The 22026-nt window shown below is 34.2% G+C and overlaps 2 protein-coding genes across 8 annotated transcripts in view; one reads left to right on the top strand and one right to left on the bottom strand.

The window, feature by feature from the left end:
- The window catches only part of LOC135099821 (dehydrogenase/reductase SDR family member 6-like), a 158395-nt gene extending 155696 nt beyond the window's left edge, over nt 1-2699 (top strand). For 4 of the 5 annotated variants that reach the window (XM_064002386.1, XM_064002394.1, XM_064002403.1 and 1 more), the window contains one exon: nt 2488-2699. In XM_064002386.1, the coding sequence (XP_063858456.1) occupies nt 2488-2694 (207 nt within the window). In that variant the 3' untranslated portion in view covers nt 2695-2699. Of the gene's footprint in view, nt 1-2044; nt 2349-2487 lie in introns of those variants that run through there. The other variant, XM_064002430.1, reaches the window with a different exon arrangement.
- Nucleotides 2700-14348: 11649 nt separating this feature from the next.
- LOC135099977 (pleckstrin homology domain-containing family A member 3-like) lies at nt 14349-21068 on the bottom strand. Of its 3 annotated transcripts, none has more exons than XM_064002776.1 (8): nt 20913-21068; nt 20184-20300; nt 19684-19845; nt 19094-19215; nt 17506-17649; nt 16260-16318; nt 15727-15901; nt 14349-14926 (listed from the first exon to the last, which is right to left on the bottom strand). In XM_064002776.1, exons 1-7 carry the CDS (start codon nt 20950-20952, stop codon nt 15805-15807), a joined length of 741 nt encoding a protein of 246 aa, XP_063858846.1. In that variant the 5' UTR covers nt 20953-21068; the 3' UTR covers nt 14349-14926; nt 15727-15804. The 3 variants fall into 3 exon arrangements, with proteins under 3 accessions (XP_063858846.1, XP_063858835.1, XP_063858854.1); XM_064002765.1 differs by having other exon boundaries at nt 15641-15901; XM_064002784.1 differs by lacking the exon at nt 15727-15901.
- Between the last annotated feature and the right edge of the window lie 958 nt (nt 21069-22026).

Consider the following 22026-nt stretch of genomic DNA (forward strand, 5'->3'; position numbering starts at 1 on the left):
GGTACATGCTGATGAATCACAATGCTCACATGGCAATGACATCAGAAGATAGCACACTGTGGCCAATCACAAAACTCACATGAGTTGTGATGTCAGCACATCAAATCACAGGCCAAGAAAAACACTAGGACATCACTGGATGCCTAAAACAAGAGAACATGGCATTTATGTGCCAAATAAATTGCAAAATAACACTGAACTGCAAACATTATAATGCTGCACTAATAATGCATGTGGTGTTAATATCATTTTTGTCGAGTGTGGTGGGCCATGGCAGATATGTACTAGAAGCCACAAGCAGGAAGACCACGTGAACAGGAGACGTGGTGAATCATGTGTCAGGAACAGGCCACACAGTAGAGACACCACACCTTGCAGCAGATGCAAAAACTGACAGCTGAGAAGTTCTAAGTTTTGAAATGACAGGAACACAGCACTAGAGCAGTCAGTGATGCAGCAATGAAGCAAAGACTGACAGCTGAGAAGTTCTAAGTGTTGAAATGATGGGAACACAGCACAAAAGCAGTCGTTGATGTAGCATTAAAGTCGTACAGGAACAGACTGATGGGCAGGCAAGCAGAAGAAGGCTTGAGAGAGATCCTGAAGCAGCTGAAGGAGGCACTGTAGATATGATAGTGGTGTAGCAGTTAACCAGGAGGTGATGAAGCTGAAGTAGCATTGGCGAGCAGGGGTATGTGGGCATGAAGGACCTGAGTAGCGAGGGAGAGGATGCTGTCAACTCCGTTCCACCGCAGCCATCATTTTTTACCAGTAAGATTCTTGTTATTGTGTAGGTGGTGCCCAAGACAACACAGTAGTAATGCTGCTGCAGTATATTAATATAAATAAAACTGTATAATAAGATGTAAAGTGAAGTTGCCAGGTGCCACATGTCTGCCAGCATGGCATCAGGTCATAGCAGCCACATGGAGAATGGAATTGGGATGTGGGGGGGGAAGAGGTGCAAAGTGTGTCCACACCAGTACAAGTGTGAAGGAGCTGACACGAATCTACGCCTACGCTTGGGAGACCAGTGATGTGTGGAGGGCAGAGATGCTAAGCATGGTATTGTGTAACGTTATCCAAAGAAGAACTTGAACTGCCACTGCTGTTATTGCTACTTCTTTTGTTGCCACCACCACCACCACCACCAGTACTACTACTACTACTACTACTACTACCACCACCACTTCTGCAGCTGCTGCTCCTAATAATTTTGTGGATTTGTTTCTGAGAGAGAGAGAGAGAGAGAGAGAGAGAGAAAGTTTTCCAGTAATGAGTCTGATCCAATAATTAATCAAATGCCTGTATTAATATCAAGAGGATGTGCAATAAGTTAAGCCTAAACAATGTCATTGTATGTATTTCTTTGTGCACACATCATAGGTATGCTCTTAACATTTTCATATAAAATTTCTACTTCTCTGATAATATTATGTCCCCATACCTCACACCCACACAATATTATGTATAATACTGTACTGTATATCTAAATCACTTCTTGTAGATATCCACAAGAATATCAAATTTCCAATACTTTCCAAGAAGGCTCTGCATAGCTTTTGCAGCCTTCCTGTTAATCCTCTTCTTTTCTTCTGAATTCCCAACAACTAACAAATAATACTCCTAACTAGAATTTCCTGTTAGTAGAAAGTTACTGTGTTGTACTGGGTGATATGGCCAGACATTATTGGTCACGATCGGGGTTGTAAATTCAACCATTGGTAAGTTACATAGGTCGTAAGTCCATGACAACTTGTATAAGAATACATGAAGCAAACGTCACTTGGTTTAGTTACTTGTATGTAGGAGCTGCTAATGCCTGTGCTCTCTCTCTCTCTCTCTCTCTCTCTCTCTCTCTCTCTCTCTCTCTCTCTCTCTCTCTCTCTCTCTCTCTCTCTCTCTCTCTCTCTCTCTCTCTCTCTCTCTCTCTCTCTCTCTCTCTCTCTCTCTCTCTCAACGGTGGTTTTGCCTACAAACTATGCATTTCATTTTCATCATTTAGTATCATTATCAATACATAATTCTTGTCTTTCTCTCAAAGCTATGATGTGCATCTAGTGATGAGCAAATGTGTCTAGCTTCATTCAAGGGGAAATGAAAACTCATCCCAGTCTCATAATTCCACACACTCACTCAAGACCAGGCCATTATTCTCAGCACTTGGAGGATCTTGCCTACATGTATGGCAACAGGAGCAAATGACAATCCACAACAATAATCATCAGGACAAAATCATGTACATGTTGGCAGCTTTATAAAGCAGGCATAGTGGGGTGATGAGTGCTGCAGAAACTTACAGCATGAAGGAGTGGTTATTAGCTTTGTAAGGAATATATATATATATATATATATATATATATATATATATATATATATATATATATATATATATATATATATATAATGGAATTAAATTTATATAAGCTTAATAAACAATCAAAATAAAATCCCAACACATGTAACATCATTTCCTCTGGTTTACAGGAGGGAAGAGTGCTGCAACACATAAGAGAGAAGAATGAGAAATTAATTAAATTATTAAGATCTGCAAAGAGAAGAGAAGTAAATGAACATTTCTGCTGTAGCTGTTCCCTGCCAGGAATTGTTAGGAATATCTTATATAAATACAGAGATGATGAACTGTTTCCTTTATTATTTTTGGTACATAAGTATTTCCCTATAAAGCTATGAAAATGTACACTGTCTATCTTACCAACAAATACAGATGTAGCATCACTTTCTAATGAACTGTTTCCTCCATATTATTCAACCATTTCATCCATTGTGCTAAACTTCAGTTCATCCACTTGTAGATTGACAGGCAAATTGCGACATGGAAACCATAATTATGACAAAATCTAAATCATGTTTTTTCATGAAACGATAAAAAAATAATGACAGAGGTCTGATGTGTTTAACAAAAAGGATATTTATGTGATTAAGTACACACACCAAGAACTGACGGTTCATTCCCTTAATTTTGTAGTGAAGAGTAGACACCATTATAGTGCATAATGATAAAAATTTACATAAACCTTACTACATACAGTACACATAATTACTGGAGTATATTAACAAGTTAACAAAATGTCTCTTAGATCTGAAAGCAATAATAGAATTTACCAGGTGACATTAAATTTTGCTCTTGGAGTCTTGGTAAAACTTGAAGACATTCTCTTCTGAGTTAATTCTGTCTGAATATTGGCTGGATTTTACTACCATTTTTCAGTTCAAATATAGTAGGCATATCATCTACATGGTCATGGAGTGTGTTAAAATTCTCTGCATATTTTTTTACACGACTACATTCACCTTTAATCTAAAGTATGACAACTGTTCCTAAGTTCATGGATACTCTAATACAGGAATGTGCATAAAGATGTCTCAATGTAGTGTGTATATATATATATATATATATATATATATATATATATATATATATATATATATATATATATATATATATATATATATATATATATCTTTGCCCCTAGAGATGTTACATAGACTATTCTTGACCTCATAAAGCAAGCACACACACACACACACACACACACACACACACACACACACACACACACACACACACACACACACACACACACAGAGAAGATTGGCCTTTGCTCTTGTAGAAACTAGAAAAACACACACACACACACACACACACACACACACACACACACACACATTTAAAGCAGGTCAGGGTTGTTACCCTTGCACTTTTCCACATTACATGGTGACTATATATATGTACACTCCTTATGTAGCTTACACTCTTCACCTGTTCTCTGCCTGATGAACAGGCCTAAGAATTAAATGAAAGTTAGTCACATCCAAACTCCACCAGTTTAGCAGCTGATCTAAGTAAAAATCATGTTGATAATGGAAAAAGACCTTAAGTATCTTCAAAACAACATTGAAAACATGCCAAAAAAAAATCTGATGGTCCTACACGTAAAAGCACAAATGATAGTACATGAAAAAAAAAAAACAGGTCAGTTTTTATTATTTTACTGAGCAAACAGATTTCTAAATGTGAAATTCTGAATTTTGTGGTATATATATATATATATATATATATATATATATATATATATATATATATATATATATATATATATATATATATATATATATATATATATATATATTAACATGTGAATTACACATATATCTACTTCCTCTAAGGAAGACCTACTACTCATCTATACTAGGCACATCAGTAGTGAAGGGCAAACATGATGGGTTCTTTTTCTCTTCAGTATCTTCCACTTGATAAAGCTTGCAAGTACACTTTGGTATGAATGATTAAACTTATTCCAATAGGATGGTACTAGACACTCCAGTGTCATACTGGTGTGTCTGGGCATTGCACACCAAGTAGAGGCCATACTGTTTCACTATATCAGTAAATTAAGTACCATGGATTCTACACACACCCTCACATTACAACATAACCAACTTCTGTTATATTTATACATTTCGGTATAACTATTTGATCCCTCTTCTGAAAGGTAGAGCAGTTTATCCTTACATACCTAAAGAATGTGAAGTATATATTTTTGATGTAAAAACACTTTCTACTTAGTCATCACTTATCACTTCATATACATACATTCAATATTTATTATATAAAATTCCTTTGGCATCATTTTTAAATCACATGCATCTATATGCAGATGAAATAGATTGTACTACATTGGAATAACATTTGAGAAATACATAATTTTAAAATAATATCTTTTGCAATGGTCAAAGTGGCATGTACCAGGATGCTCTGGTACTGTGCTGCTTCATGCAAATGGATACTCAACTTGGAGTTACAAAGTCCACTACTGCAGCTTAATTGTCAATTACTAATACCAGTGCTGCCTGAACCGCAAGATTTTATCAATAATGCAATTCTGTTTGTTTTAGTTTAGAACTGGCTATTTTATACAACTGACAGAATTATTATTCCAAAGTAGTATAATGAAAACATACGCTTACCACTGCAATCTCCTTTACACATTCTCTCATTTCCTTCTGTATATTATGACATTGGTTACAATTTCCATACTTTGATAAATAAACAATAGTTCTTTATTGCTACAATTTACAAGATGAACTGGTATATATATATATATATATATATATATATATATATATATATATATATATATATATATATATATATATATATATATATATATATATATATATCACTCAATGAAAATTTTATTGGACAACTAGAGAAACTAATGTACACATAAGTACTATTTCAAAATTCTAAAGCAAAAATACTGAATAAATAAAAAAATACAAAATAAGCAATATATATATATATATATATATATATATATATATATATATATATATATATATATATATATATATATATATATATATATATATATATATATATATATATATAGTACACATAAGTACTATTTCAAAATTCTAAAGCAAAATACTGAATAAATAAAAAAAAATACAAAATAAGCAATATATATATATATATATATATATATATATATATATATATATATATATATATATATATATATATATATATATATATATATATATATATATATATATATATATATATATATATATATAAGTTATGTCTTATAGTGCAAAACCAAAGTTAAAGTAAATATTGATAATGCAAAAATCCTACACTGTTTTACAAGCATACAAACAGGGAAAGGCAGGTCCTTAGAAAATTTCACAAAAATCACACAAGTCCACACCACAGATTAACAAACATAATATCTGACCTTCCTTTTTTGTCCCTATCTACTTAATAAATATGAGAGTTTACTGACTTCTCTAAAAACTCTGGAAATAAGAAGAAAAATTATTATATTTCTATTCCACCAAAAGTGGCATGCCTGTTTGTCTAACTTTGTCATCAAAGTTACAACACGGAGATTAATCTTAAAAGTAAAATTTACTCCATTTGATGCAGGATGGTCAAGAACCTGTACCTAAAATAGCAACATTCCAAAGCCTGTAATCAAAAGTTGTCAGCAAAAAAATTATGCTGAAGAGTAGGTAAATACTTGACAAGGAGACCTGACCCCAGGCCCCCAGAGTTTAACTCAAGCTCCACACACACACACACACACACACACACACACACACACACACACACACACACACACCAAATATAAAATATTTGCCCCCATTAGAAAAAAAGTGATCATGTCATATTGTAATAGAGGTTAAATTAGAAAGGATAAAAGCACAGGATTGGAAAGAATACAGAAATGGCAGATTAGAGCATGCAAAGGAAAATTTTGAAGAAAAAAAAATATGGTAGTATAAAGTGGGATAAGCTGTTGGAAGACAAGCAAGTGCAGACAAAATATGATAGATAAGTACAGTGGGGGAGTGTTTAAATTTGTACCAAAGTACAAAGTGAAAATGAGCAGGCATAGTTGGTATAATGCCAGATGTGCGAAGGCCAAAAAGGACAAGGACAAAGCATGAAAAGGTGAAGAAGCAGTAGAATGAAGGGAATAGAGAATATAAAAAAGCAAGAAACTAATACCTTAGGATAAGAAGGGAAGAAAAGAAAGGAAATTTGAAAAGGATACAGTGAACAAATATAAAGAAGAACCTAAGCTTTCCTATAGATATGTAAATGATAAAATGAACCAGATAGTAGATAGAGATAGTATTGTTAAGTTAAAAAGAGGCAGAAGAACATATGAATATGATAAGGAGATAAGCAAAATTATAAATGAGTTTGAAATACATATTTAAAGAGGAAGCAGATTTTGTAACACCTAGAGGTGGAGTGTCAAATAAAGGTTTACATGAAATTAAGGTGGGAAAGTATGAAATCTAGAAGCTTTTAAGTGACTTGTATGTTAGAAAAGTAATGGGACCAGATGGTGTGTCAGGATGGGTATTAAAAGAATGTAGAGACCAACTGCTGGAGCCAATTTGGAATGTGGTAAATAGTTCATTGAAAGAAGCAAGAGTGCCCAAAGAATGGAAAAGAGCCAATATAATGCCTGTCTATAAAGATGACAAAATGGAGCCACTAAACTACAGGCCAGTATCATTAACTAGCATCATAGGTAAACTCTGCAAAATTGTTATAAGAATGTGTGCAGAATATGTATGAAAATTAGGAAATTGCAAATAAACAATTTGGATTTAGACAATGATCATGTGTTACAAATCTGTTGAGTTTTTATACTAGAGTGATAGATGTGGTGCAAGAAAGAGATGGATGAATGGAGGCTGTATATCTGGATATAAAAAGCATTTGACATGGTTCCACACATGAGCTTACTGTGGAAACTGAAAAAAATATAGGAGATTTAAAAGGCAAAATATTAAGTTGGATGCAAAACTATTTGAAGGACAGACAAATGAGGACAATAATCAGAGATAGTAGTTCAAGCTGGAGCAAGGTAACAAGTAGAGTACCACAGGGATCTGTATTAGCACTGATTATGTCTAAGATTTACATAAATGATATGCAGAAAGGATTAAATAGCTACATTAATCTGTTTGCTGATGATGCAAAGTTGCTGAGAGGTATAAAGAGCTGGAAGGATTGTAAGGAGCTATAGAGAGATTTAGATAAAATTTATGCTTGGAATCTAAAGTGGAAACTTATATTTAATCGTAAGAAATGTCATGTGTTGGAAATGGGAAAATTACAAGACCTACATGAACTATAAAATGGATGAAGATACAATAATGAAAAGTAATAAAGAAAAGGATTTTGTGGTGATTATTCAGGACACTGTCACCAGAGAAACATAAATGGGATGTTTGGCTCCACATATAGGATGTTAAGTGACATTAGAGTGGTTTTTACCTACATGGACATGGATATGATGAAAAAAAATAATTACAATAATGATATATCCCAAGTTGGAGTACACTGCAGTCATATGGTTTCCACAAAGGAAGAATAATATAAGGAAATTGGAAAGAATAAGAATACAAATAAGAAATATAGTTCCCCGTATCAAAGCACTGATCTTTAGAATAGTTTAAGTGAGGAAATGGTTACAGTTGTTAGTGTGAGCAAATTTAAAGAGAAATTGGATAACTCTAGATATGGATTAAGAACAAATGAGCTTTAGCTCAGACCCTGTACAATACAAGATAAATACAGCTACACACACAAAGATGAATTTTGGTCTTGGATTACAGTTCTCATCTCTCTGTGATGATAGAGAGACGAGAACTGTAATACAAGACCAAAATTAATCTTGGCTGAAAGTAACAAGTGGTGTCCCACAGGGATCAGTGTTGGGACCAACAATGTTTGTAATATATATGAACGACATAAATGAAGAAATAGATAATTATATGAACTTATTTGCAGATGATGCTAAGCTGATGAGAAGGGTAGAAAATGTAAATGACTGTATAGTACTGCAAGATTATTTGAATAAGATAAATAGATGGAGCAAATCTTGGCAAATGTAATTCAATTTAAGTAAATGTAAAGTAATGGATTTTGGTAAGAGTAAGAAAAGAATACAATATCATAATGAGATGGATGGTGTGAAGTTAAAGAAGTCAAAAGAGGAAGTGGATTTGGGAGTAACAGTTACTGAAAATTTGACTCTGGACAGACACATTGATAAAATTATTGGAGACAATGAATTTGTTAAAAAGAGTAAGAATGGCATTCTCATATTTGGATAAAGGAATGATAAAAAAGTTGTTGATTTCCATGATAAGACCAAGATTGGAATATGTGGCAGTGGTATGGTCTTCTCATACAAAGAGGAATATTATAAAATTAGAAAGAGTACAAAGAGCAGTCACTAAGATGGTTCTGGAGTTGAGTAAGATAACTTATGAAGAGAGATTTAAAATATTAGCAATTCCTATCCTTGAAAACAGGAGGGAGAGAGAGAGAGAGAGAGAGAGAGAGAGAGAGAGAGAGAGAGAGAGAGAGAGAGAGAGAGAGAGAGAGAGAGAGAGAGAGAGATTTAATAAACATCAGTAGAATGATAAATGGTATGGAAAATGTGACAAAGAATGTTTTGTAAATTTAGACACACAGAGTAAGGAATTGAAGAAAGTTAACTGTAGAAGAGACATCAAGAAGTACAGTTTTCCTCACAGAAGTGTGAACAGATGGAATGAACTCAGTGAAGACATTGTTGATGCCATAACTGTCCATGCTTTTAAGACCAAACTGAATAGATATGGAGTCAGGATACCATAAGATTACTCCCCTCCCATAAACCACAACTAGGTAAATACACACACACACACACACACACACACACACACACACACACACACACACACACACACACACACACACACACACACACACACAGACACAGTTCCATATTACAGTTAAAGCATTGTTCTACTTGATAGCAATTAAGTACAAATAATAATCTATATAGTAGTAACATATATTTCTAAAGACAAAAATTAGTAAATCTGTCAACTAAACACTAAATTCAGAGATGAAAGTTACTTTTAACAGTAAAATATTAGCAGAAACCTTCATGAAATTATATTGTATAGTATAACAAATCCATGTTAACATTATAATTCACAATGCTATCATTATCTGAACAATGCCTCATTTTCTTTCCTCAGTAACATCACATTTTTCATCTTTTATCATGTTTCATTAGCCATCACACCACTATATAATGCACTTTGAAAAGTGTCCACTAGTAGCACAATTTAATAGTTTAGTTGTTCTTGATACAATACTAAAGTGGTGAACACAAAAGCAACAACAGTGCAGCACATGGTGCTGAAATGAAAATTTGAATTTATGGAAAATAGTTTTATAATATGGATTACAATAATTACTTTCCTGGAAACCAAAACATTCTCAAAATTCATTCTGAATATAGGAAAATTCTTTGAAAACTTTAAGTAAAAATCCATAAAACATGACAGATGTTAATAATTAACTATCTAGTGATAAAAAAAATGGTTTTAAACACTAATATCTGTACATATTTCTTGCATATATCTTTATGTATATCTATCTATCAATCTATTTATGTATCTATCTATCTATCTATCTATACTATATATATATATATATATATAGAGAGAGAGAGAGAGAGAGAGAGAGAGAGAGAGAGAGAGAGAGAGAGAGAGAGAGAGAGAGAGAGAGAGAGAGAGAGAGAGAGAGAGAGAGAGAGAGCAAAGATATTAAAGCATGATGCCTCTTGCAGGGTTGTAAAAATGGAATGTAGGCAAGATCGCATAATGCAGCAAACACAAGAATCAGACAATGTATGTCAAAACCACTGGCAGGAGGCAGCATTGTCTAAATCCTTTTTTTTTTTTTTTTTTTTTTTTTTACAAAGTAAAGATGGTTTAGACATCAGCAAAATTATATGATACTGTTCTTAACATTTTATAACACATTTATAAGTATTATCCTTTACTAACATATACTGTACTATATCTCATATCTGGTAGTTAATATTTAAAAAAGAATTTAACAGAGATGAAAGAAAAGGCAGACAGGGTTTACTTGGTGAAGGGAGTTTAGCATTGTGTGCTGCAGGACAATAACAACCAAATTTGTCTGAATAAGTCTTGGTCAAATACTACCAATTCTGGTTTGTTGAACAAGGACGAAAATTCACTGGCATTACATAATACTTTATGCAAACACTATAAAATGCCTCATCTGAATGCAATGCAGAAAAAATAGAGCCATACAATACCAAAGCTTTATCTATTTCAGTTATTTATATTACATATCCTGCATTTAAATTCTGCAAAATGTTAGTGCTGTACATACTGTTCTTCAACATTCCTATCAGACACTAACCTTAACCTGGTATCTTTAGTTGCTGACATAACTGCATTCATGCCTGATTTCATTCTGGCCCTTAACCACAAGCTTAATACAATTAAAGCCAGTCAGTGACTGATTCTATTACTTCTAAGACCTACTGTTGCACTCAACTACCTATGAATTTCATGGGATTTTGTAAATTATCTTTCCAAGCCTTCATAATATATGCACTGCCAACATTTTTACTTTTTATTTTTATTATATCATTCTTCAACACTTTTCACAAACAACTCAATTTTCATCAGTCTACTCATCCTAAAAACCTTATTCCTACCTTTTCATTCACATATTCTGTTCAACAAATGTTTCTGAGATGCCATCTTAGCTCAAGAAACTTTCGCTTTAGCTCCATGGTTAGGTTCTAAATGTTCTGCCCTACTTTTACCTCATCTCTCTTCCATTAAAAAATAAATAAATATCCCTTTCACAGTAACATCAACTTCCATACTTCAGCAGCAAGATACTATGTCTTCATGGATTCCTTGTCCAACCACATTGAGTCTGACACAAATTTTATTTAGTTTTCCATACTGTTGTCTTTTAATAGTGCAGCCCTTTTCCTCAGTCTTATTTTCAGCTTTTAGATAACACACAAGTAATTTCCTCAGTCTTATTTTCAGCTTTTAGATAACGCACAAGTAATTTGTGTTATGAACATTCTTTTCTATAAATAATATGATCACATTTCTACCAGTCCTTGATTTGATCTTGCCATAACCATGTTCTCTGTTTGTGCCACCAAGTCTTTGGCATGCAACACCCACATCTCCATTAAGGTGAACCTCCCCCAACCAAAAGCAAACCTGCTTGCTTCTTATCTTCCAACCATTCTTATAAGATCATTCCAAATTATTTTCATTGCTCCTGATCAAAAATAAATTGTGGAACTTTGCCAATATGCCTTTTGTCATACCAAGGAAATGTATATTAATCTACCATTCTATATGCCAAGCAGACATCCCATGTAAAGGAGGGGTAGCAGAGCACAGACAGCAGTTAAAGGCATACATATTTTCACAATCATTTACAAACATTCACTCAAATCTTAATCTGACATATGGCACCTTGCATGACTCAGTGCCATCACTGTACTTATATGGCAACAACTTTGAATATTTTTTTTAGATGTTTGTCTATTCATGAAAGTTTGTAGAAAATGCCTGGGTGTACTCCAAGTTTTACCCAACTCAGTGAATGTGTAAATTTGTTGGTGCAATCCCTGTACTGAGCATGGGAGACAAGCACATCAGTGCATGTGCACCAGCAGTTTGTAAATAGTGTGATCTTACCAGAAAATTAGCTTAATAATAAATTTATAAATAGTAGAAAAAATAAAACTAATTAAAGAATCTTATTTGTGTACTTGACAGATACACAGAGATGTGTCACCACTCACTCCTCAAAGATCTTGTCAGTCTTGTATACTTTAATGTGATAAAAATAATGTACAGCTTTTACTTGCTCCTATATGAGCTGCCTAGTGAATGTACACACATTGACTGATTATATATATATATATATATATATATATATATATATATATATATATATATATATATATATATATATATATATATATATATATATATAAAACATACCAAGGTGCAGCATCACTCATCAGCATAATGATGGCCACAGAATACTAACATCCCTCACATCTCTACTGGTCACATTACTCACTTATGTGATGCTACCTATAAGCTGAATTTCAGAAATGCTTTACTCTTTAAATTTTCACGTCATAAATTTTCAACTATTTTTTGTATCATTTAAGATTTTTTGCATGAAAAAAAAGCTGGCATTATGCACGGATCCCAGATCAAAATGGATAGCACTGCACAGTTGGGACAGCATCCTGCATGCATGCCAGTGTACACAGTTTTTGGGAGTAGTGTGGTTCATTTCATCTTACAGTGAGAGCCTAACAGTTTAATTCACTGAAGCCTCTATGTATACGAGTATCAAATCACCTGCTAACTGGTCACATATTTATCCTTTTATTCAGGAGTGAATACCTTGAATTTTGCATATATTTGTTGACACAAGTTTGTAGCACATTTACCCATCCACATATTTACAAGAACTGGAAATTATTCCTTACTTGTACATTAAAGACATATTAGTGCATGGTAGTCTTTGAACCAGGAGCTATAAACCCATATCATAGTTAGTATACTCATACCTTGTTAATTTTTTTCCCATATCAAGGTTAGTATACTCATACCTTGTCAATTTTTTTCCCATATCAAGGTTAGTATACTCATACCTTGTCAATTTTTTCATCTCCCAATAAGTGGCATGACTAAGATGTCAAGAAAAGTTATTGCAATTTCAAGGTTGATTGGATTCTGACATAAACTTAAAATAATCCAGACTTAGTACAAGAGGCAAAGAGAAAATCTTTTGTGAGATAAATAGTATCTTCCTCATATTGTCTAGATCCTTGGCACATATTATGAGATGAGGAAATGCCTGAGTGGGACTGTAATCATACTATTCTATGGTGCTATCAGCTTGGGAGGTTAACCAAAAGCAGGATGACAGCTTCATGTCATGGGATATTAATGGCTAATGTGCAAAATGCAAACTCTGAAAGGGTACCACTGTTCAGATCAAGGAGTTAAGCCGAGAGGCCTTTTTTCTGTAACTCATGCTTACTATGCTGTGAATAGTTTATCTAAAAAATAAAGAAACAAAAAAACTAGCACTATTTACCTCTCTACTCCTAGCCTAACGCAATCTGCCTACAGGGTTGAGGAAGAAGGCAGGTATACTGAAAATTAAGTACTTGAGAATCACGCTAAAGTATGATGGTTCAATAGTGAGAGACAATAGTTAGATGTGGAAATTGGCTCAGCTTGCTGGAGATGGAAAACCTAATGGTGCTAATGCAAGTCTAAGAAAGAAAAGGAATGAAGCCAGATAAGTCCCAGGAATCGATTAACAAACCTGCTATAAATAATTGAGTCACCATCTGTTATTGAATGCAGAAGTGTTAATTTTATCTTGCAAAAAAAGTTGATAATTTACTGGCAATGTATATGACCACTACTATGACATAATCAACAAAATATACTTCACCTTCGTAAGACCAAGAATGCTTAAAAATTATTACTTATAAATAACCTCCCTACTTTTGTCATCATTAATGAAGGCAAATCACTTTGTTGCACTGCCAAGTGATTCTTATTTTTTATAACTGGGAAGACCTTAATGATATAAAATATCATGCATATATATATATATATATATATATATATATATATATATATATATATATATATATATATATATATATATATATATATTATGTATTATATTATGTACAGAATGCAAAGATTTACATTAAATTTTCATGAAACAGAAATTATCACATTTAAGCATGTAACAAATACTTTACACCATTTAAAGCTTCAAAACACAGGTTAAAAATATATTTTTCATTTCAATAGAGTAATATCAAGAACAATAATTAATGTATCCTAGCCCAGGAATGACAATTAATTAAGTTGCAAATAAATACATTAGATTTGCAGATCTTTATGGAAAATTTCATATGTATCATTTCCTATCTGCACAGTCATTCTTACTTAATTTTATTGTAATGACTCTTGGAAGAAAATATACATATCCCTGGTTTCATATACAATTATACATATAGTTCAGTATATAAATATTTAAGATTTATAAAACATATTCAAACAAATATACATTTTAAAACTACATACATATGAAATACTGCACAGATACTTTCCATGGTATTACACAAGACAAATGCCAACCTACATTTAACCTTCCCTAAGTATTCCAAGACTAGTTAAAGGCTTCACCACTAGAGACATTATATATCATTTGATCCATCTCTTGTAAATATATACTGTAATTAAGACATTTTTTTTGGAGAATTTGATCTTTAAGTCATTACATTTTATTTATAATCATTAAAGTATATTATGTGTAATCATACATTAATATGATTTGCATTGGGTGACAAACAAAATATTTTTCTTCAATCAGTAGTAAGTTACAATGCAAAACAATGTGGCCGTACAAAAAGATCATACTCTACCTGAAGGTGGCATTCACATGGTCAATTATTCAGTCCTCCTGCAAATAAAATAAAGGGGTGCTTCATTAATCATTCATAGTAAACATTTTTCCTTTATTTTGCTACAGTAATAATGATATAATGTTCATACATTGATAGCTCACTTCACTACATACACACCTTCAACTTATGATACTGAATCTTTTCTTTTCTTGAGTATATGCTTCATCTATTTAATGTATGAATTGCATTAATACTATTGATGCCCATGTCACTTATTCCTCTAGAAACAGCATGACTGTCTGATAGTTATCTAGATGCTTTGGTCAGTCATGAAATCCTAGTCAATTATTATCATAATCATCATCATCATCATCACGTTTCTGCAAGTCAGGGGCCATATTAACAAAGATTCTTGACTAGAGAGGTTTGACTAAGCCCAATTCTTATGCTTATGTGGTTAACTTCCCAAGTCATGGTCTAGGTTTTAAATTTAATTAAGACAGGTCCAGATGTAGCTTAACTTTAAAAGTTACACTAAGACTAAGTTAAAGTTAACCAAAAGATGGCCGACCATCAAACCTAAGCCAGCCACCTCAAGAATTATCAGCCCCATAAAGATGTTCTCGATGACCTGAGTGACTCTGAATTGTTGGACACATATAGATTAGACCTGCAGGAGTGTTATTTGTAACAGATTTGGCAGGAGATGCCTTTGAAATCCCCACAGGAAGGAGTGATGCACTTATGTTAGTAATTAAGGTGATAATTACAGTTATTTAGCCAATGGGAAATGCAGCTCTGCAGCAATGATGACCTTGGGTCTTCCCGTCTTCTGTTGCTGGTGTGTCTCATTTACCTTCTTAGTAATAAAGCCCCATGTATCTTTTTTTGTGCCGCTGAATGAGCGAAGCCCTTCAGGCTACATCTTTCCTCATCATATTGACTGGATGTGGAAGGAAAGTCTTGCCATTGGTCCAGCTGGGTTTCCACTATTGGCCTTTTCAGCCTTAAGGGTCATCATCTCTTCAATACTAAAGAAATAGGACAGGAAAGGAGGCACTGCTGAGTGGGATTGGCAGGACATATATGGCAGGAGATAAGCACAAGTCTAAGCAGAAGGATGAGACAAATGCTGAGAATCTTTGTTAATATGGCCGCAGATTTCACACTTACATCATGAGTCAGTGTTTATAACCTGATGGCTGATTTATAAGCTGAATGGTCATGTGCAGCTTGTGTGTAAATCCCAACTGTTTATTAGTCCTTCCTCAGGATTGCAAATATCTTCTTTAAAAAGATAAAATAAATAGTAAGCAAGTTATCAGCTCTCACTCTCACAAAGAATCAATTGGCTATTAAAAGCTACAAATTAAACAATAAAATTCATACCTTTCAGTGGAATTCTGTCTTGTCACAATTGGTGTGGAACTGCTGGAGGTTTTTCTTTCCTAAAAGCAAAGAAAAGAAATCAGTTTTTTTTTTTTTTTTTTTTTTATGTAGGAAGGACACTGGCCAAGGGCAACAAAAATCTAATAAAAAAAATACCCACTGAAATGCCAGTCCCATAAAAGGGTCAAAGCAGTGGTCAAAAATTGGTGGATAAGTGTCTTGAAACCTCCCTCTTGAAGGAATTCAAGTCATAGGAAGGTGGAAATACAGAAGCAGGCAGGGACTTCCAGAGTTTACCAGAGAAAGGGATGAATGATTGAGAATACTGGTTAACTCTTGCATTAGAGAGGTGGACAGAATAGGGGTGAGAGAAAGAAGAAAATCTTGTGCAGCGAGGCCGCGGAAGGATGGGAGGCATGCAGTTAGCAAGATCGGAAGAGCAGTTAGCATGAAAATAGCGGTAGAAGACAGCTAGACATGCAACATTGCGGCGGTGAGAGAGAGGCTGAAGACAGTCAGTTAGAGGAGAGGAGATGATGAGACGAAAAGCTTTTGATTCCACCCTGTCTAGAAGAGCAGTATGAGTGGAACCCCCCCAGACATGTGAAGCATACTCCATACATGGACGGATAAGGCCCTTGTACAGAGTTAGCAGCTGGGGGGGTGAGAAAAAAAATTAAATCTGAATGCACATCAGAATAAGTGAATAATGACTTCACAACAATAGCAAATTCAGAAGAAATATTATCTAATAGAAAATAATAATATTGAGTTACTTGACAATACTATACCCTGCAATCATGGCATTACATCAATGAAGCAAGTATTACTTATATGGATCCAAGTCTGACATTGTGTACATTCAAAATGAGCTGGGTGCAAGCATTGAGTTTACAATTATTTTAATTATTTCTTATATTGTTGTAGTTATTAATATTATGATTTTATTTCTCATTTAAATATATCTGATGCCTGTTCCTAAGAACTCTCTGCAAGGGATAGCCATAACAGACTTTACAGGGCAGCAAATGACCATCTCAAAGTAAGACAGCTGTAAAACATATTGAGACAATTATTGTGACCACTCCAAGCACTGATAACAGGGATTCATGCCATTGTAAAAAATAAAAATAAAAAAAAAAAAAAAAAAAAAAAAGCTGGTGCTTAATGGTTGATTGGTCTGAATTCTATTTATGAATCTCAATCTCACAGAAATGCAAATTACCCTGACCTGACCACAGCTCACCTTTAGGAGAGTGATGGGGGCAATCAGGGTCTCTCCAGAGAGCTGTGGGGTTGGAGAAGTGTTGGACAGCTTCATACACTCCTCCAGTGTCTGGATGAAGGTATCACAGGTTGCTGACAACAATGTTGTCGATTCATCTAATTTCTGAAGAACAAATAAGTTTAAAAATAAATTTGTAAACAGTCACTGCAGAAGTATCATCTACTGCACAATTACAAAGTCATGACACTAATAATATGGATGATAAAACTAATTGTTGCCAATGACTCTGCTTCCAGTATACTACATAGTAAGAATATACCTCACAATGCCTGACTTCTGATCTTTCTAAAATTTCTGATTGGGGCAGAGCAAACTTGGTATTGTTCAATGCCTCAAAAACTCAATTCCTCCATCTATCAACTCGACACAACCTTCCAGACAACTATCCCCTCTTCTTCAGTAACACTCAACTCTCCACCTCTTCTACACTGAACATCCTCAGTCTGTCCTTTACTTATAATATGAACTGGAAACTTCACATCACATCTCTAGCTAAAACAGCTTCTATGAAGTTAGGCGTTCTGACACATCTCCGCCAGTTTTTCTCACCACCTCCAGCTGCTAACTCTGTACAGAGGCCTTATCCATCCATGTATGGAGTATGCTTCATGTGTCTGGGGGATTCCACTCATACCACTCTTCTAGACATGGTGGAATCAAAAGTTTTTTGTCTCATCAACTCCTCTCCTCTAACTGACTGTCTTTAGCCTCTCTTTCATCGCTGCAATGTTGCATCTCTAGCTGTCATCTACCACTATTTTCATGCTAACTGCTCTTCTCATTTTGCTAACTGCATGCCTCCCCTCCTCCCACGGCCTCGTTGCACAAGGCTTTCTTCTTTCTCTTTCTTCTTTTCTCTTTCTTTCTTATTCTGTCCACCTCTCTAATGTAAGAGTTAACCAGTATCCTTAATCATTCATCCCTTTTTCTGGTATACTCTGAAACTTCCTGCCTGCTTCTGTATTTCCACTTTCCTATGACTTGAATTCCTTCAAGAGAGAGGTTTCAAAACACTTATCCTTCAATTTTTGACTACTGCTTTGGACCCTTTTCTGGGACTGGCATCTCAGTGAGCTTTTTTTTTTATTGGATTTTTCTTGCCCTCGGCCAGTCTCTCCTACATAATTAAAAAAAAAAAAAAAAAATTACTATGAAACAATTACATGTGTACCTACCAAAAGGACCTGAGTTAGAATCCTGGCATACATGAGACATTATGGGTTTTGGTTTCTTCCATCCTAGTATAACTCTTCTTCATCATGGTTTTGTAAATGTAATCATCATACTACAATGTCACAACATTAATTCTCAGATGAGTGAAGATTGAGGACTTACAAGATAAAACACTTGAATAAATAAATAATAAATTATGCAATAACTGCAGAAACAAGTTCCTAGTGAAATGGTCCTTATTCTAAGAAAATAAGTAAATTAATACACAAATAAATAAATAAATAAATAAAATTGCCAAAATCAATTCCATATAATTTCACTTGGTAATAGGTAGAAATATGAGAAAAAAACAAATAAATGAATACTTATTTACCTCTAGATCAGGTCCATCTGGGTTGTTTGCTGCAGTCTTGACATTGTACACTTGTTTCATTAGAAGGTCACATGTCAGACGAAGTTCAGACTTCTTTGCTTTCACAACATCTGCCTCTGGCTCTGAAAATTTCACAGGTTTTGACAATGCACTGATATTTTGCTAACACATAGCCTTACTTGATTTATATGTGAAAATATCACAAATATTTCAAACCTATGTAAAGGGCTGGACAATTTTTTTTATTTATCATAACTTGCATTTTAATATTATGTTCTACTTGTAAAGAATATAAGCCTGTAATATATATATATATATATATATATATATATATATATATATATATATATATATATATATATATATATATATATATATATATATATATTCAAGTTAAATTATTAAAATACTATGTGATAACTCATTTTACATGAAAATGATGTTTACATAAATATAAAAAAAGATATCCAACCTTGTCAAATGCACTTGCTAACTTGATATATCTGTTAAGTGTAAGCAAGATTTTCCTACTGTACAAGTTAAGATTAACTTGCAAATAATTATAACAGCAGTTGCAAACTCTCCCAAACCTTTTTCAACTTTAGGCTGAGGTATTGCTGGAGGAATTCCTGCTTTTGCACTACCAAGAGCCACAAGCCAAGCGTGACGCTCATGGGATGACGGTGCCTTCAGGTAAAACCGCTGCTCATAAGGAATGACAATGTCAATTCTCAATGTGTCAGTAGGATGAACTGAAAGAAAAAATTGCTTCATAAACATTTTCTTCCTTTTTTTTTTTTTAACTAGCCAGCTATACTTTGGCAGAAAAGTAGCTTATTCAACACCTCCAATGATTCTCTTAGAGATGCAAAAGATACCAATATCTACAACTTACATATTACACAGAGTCAGAAAATACCTTAGTTGCTGCTCTTCAGTTATTTCAGTTATTAATGTACCACAAATCAAAGAAAGAAAATCATCAGGCCAGTCATTTGACAGCTTTCATATATCAATATATTCGTTTCAATTTCCACCTAACAGCTTTAGTGAAGCCTGATCTGGTGCTTAGGTTTGGATAACAACTCACCCAAGATTTCACATGCTGAGAGCTTTACTGATCCTTTACTGCCCTGGTTAACTTCCTCCTGCGACTTGTAATATGCCAACACACCCTTATCCAATACAAACCATCTTGGTTGCCATCCTGCAAGACAAAATTATTACATAAGCATTCATTTCCCAACATCAGAGTAGAAAAGCTTTGACATGCTACATATCCTCTTTCTGGACATGATCTTGGATTAAATAAGTATGTATTTTATTGTTTCCCCAATTTAATTTTGATAAAAAAAAAAATCCCACCCCTTTTTTCATTACTTTACCCACTTCTATCATAGTTGCCCCTCCCTTCACTACCCTCCTTACTTTTGTCAAAATTGTCTCCGTATTTCCCTCCTATCAAAGTTATATAATTTATTTACACTAAACCTCAATATAACAAAATATTGTATACGAGACATCCTTCTTACCAGTACTACATCTTGATGTGGATGCCACATCTTACAATCTGTACCACTCCTTTCCTGCCACCACCACATCTTTATTCCCTCAACTACAACTTTCCTGCCTTAACCACACCACTGCTCCATCAATCACATAATTCTTGTCAGTACCACATAGTCTTTGCCACATCATCAACCCCCCACCTGTCACTCCGTCAAAGGTAAACCATACTAACACATCTGTGCTTGTGTGTATTGGTGGCATGAAAGCTGAGCTGCATACATGATGCGAATGCCTGAATCTGGGCACTCACCGTTCCAGTAATTGGTCCATTTAAAAAGTATTCCTTCCATGACTACGAAGGTCCAGCTGGCAGCTGCCCGCCGCCATCCTACCTAGACGGTCTTGGATCTCGAAGGTCAGTGCTACGTAAATCTGACGAAAAATTTTATCTAAACAACACATGATATTTTCTACTATTACCATACATGCATTTTTGTGTGGCGTTTATTAGTTTGATTGATGTTTGTGTCATTAGAGGTTATTAGTCCCAGGGTGAGGATAAGCTTATGTGGAGGACTGTGTTTACGTTGAGAGTAGAGGCATCTGGTGACGAGTTCTGAGTTCTGACTCGTGGCGCGGGAACAAGGAATCGAGCACGGATATCAATGATTTTGTTATCATTTTATTCTGTAGTCTCCCAGATATGTAAGAATAAGGTAAGGAAGAACCACTGCTCCAGCAATCTTATAACAGGCAAAATGGGCCTCAAGAGTTCTATAGTTATGTTATTTTGTGGTGTCCCGGATATTAAGAGGAAAGGAAGAAATGACACGACTTCAATAACTTTATCCAGAAGTTGATCAAGGGGAGACTTTTGTTTGAAGAAGAAAACATAGAAGGAACTAAACATATATTATAACGATTTTGGAAGAAAAGAGAAGACAAGAGAAAAGGAGAAAATTAGGAAGAGCATAAGGAAGCTCAGTTGGACGAAGACATCTTCCCTACAACCTTTATCTAATTAAGGACTTGTTTGTAGTATACAGGCGGTATGCATTATGCAGATCTCAGAATTAAATTAATGTAGTTACAAAGACCACACATAGAAGACAGCGTAACTGGATAACTGCTGTTAGTAAAAAAATAAATAAATAAATAAAATAAAATAGTTGGTGAAACTAAATAATGTTTGAAATGTGGAAAAGAAAGCACCAGTGGAAGAATAACGAGCTGATTTACAAACCAAGAAGCACATAATGGAGTGCCGATAGCTACTCATGTGACCAACATGAGGTATTGTTCAATGCCTCAAAAACTCAGTTCCTCCATCTATCAACTCGACACAACCTTCCAGACAACTATCCCCTCTTTTTCAGTGACACTCAACTGTCCCCCTCTTCTACACTGAACATCCTCGGTCTGTC

Source organism: Scylla paramamosain, chromosome 1, assembly GCF_035594125.1.
Source record: "Scylla paramamosain isolate STU-SP2022 chromosome 1, ASM3559412v1, whole genome shotgun sequence".
In the NCBI taxonomy this organism is placed as follows: domain Eukaryota; kingdom Metazoa; phylum Arthropoda; class Malacostraca; order Decapoda; family Portunidae; genus Scylla; species Scylla paramamosain.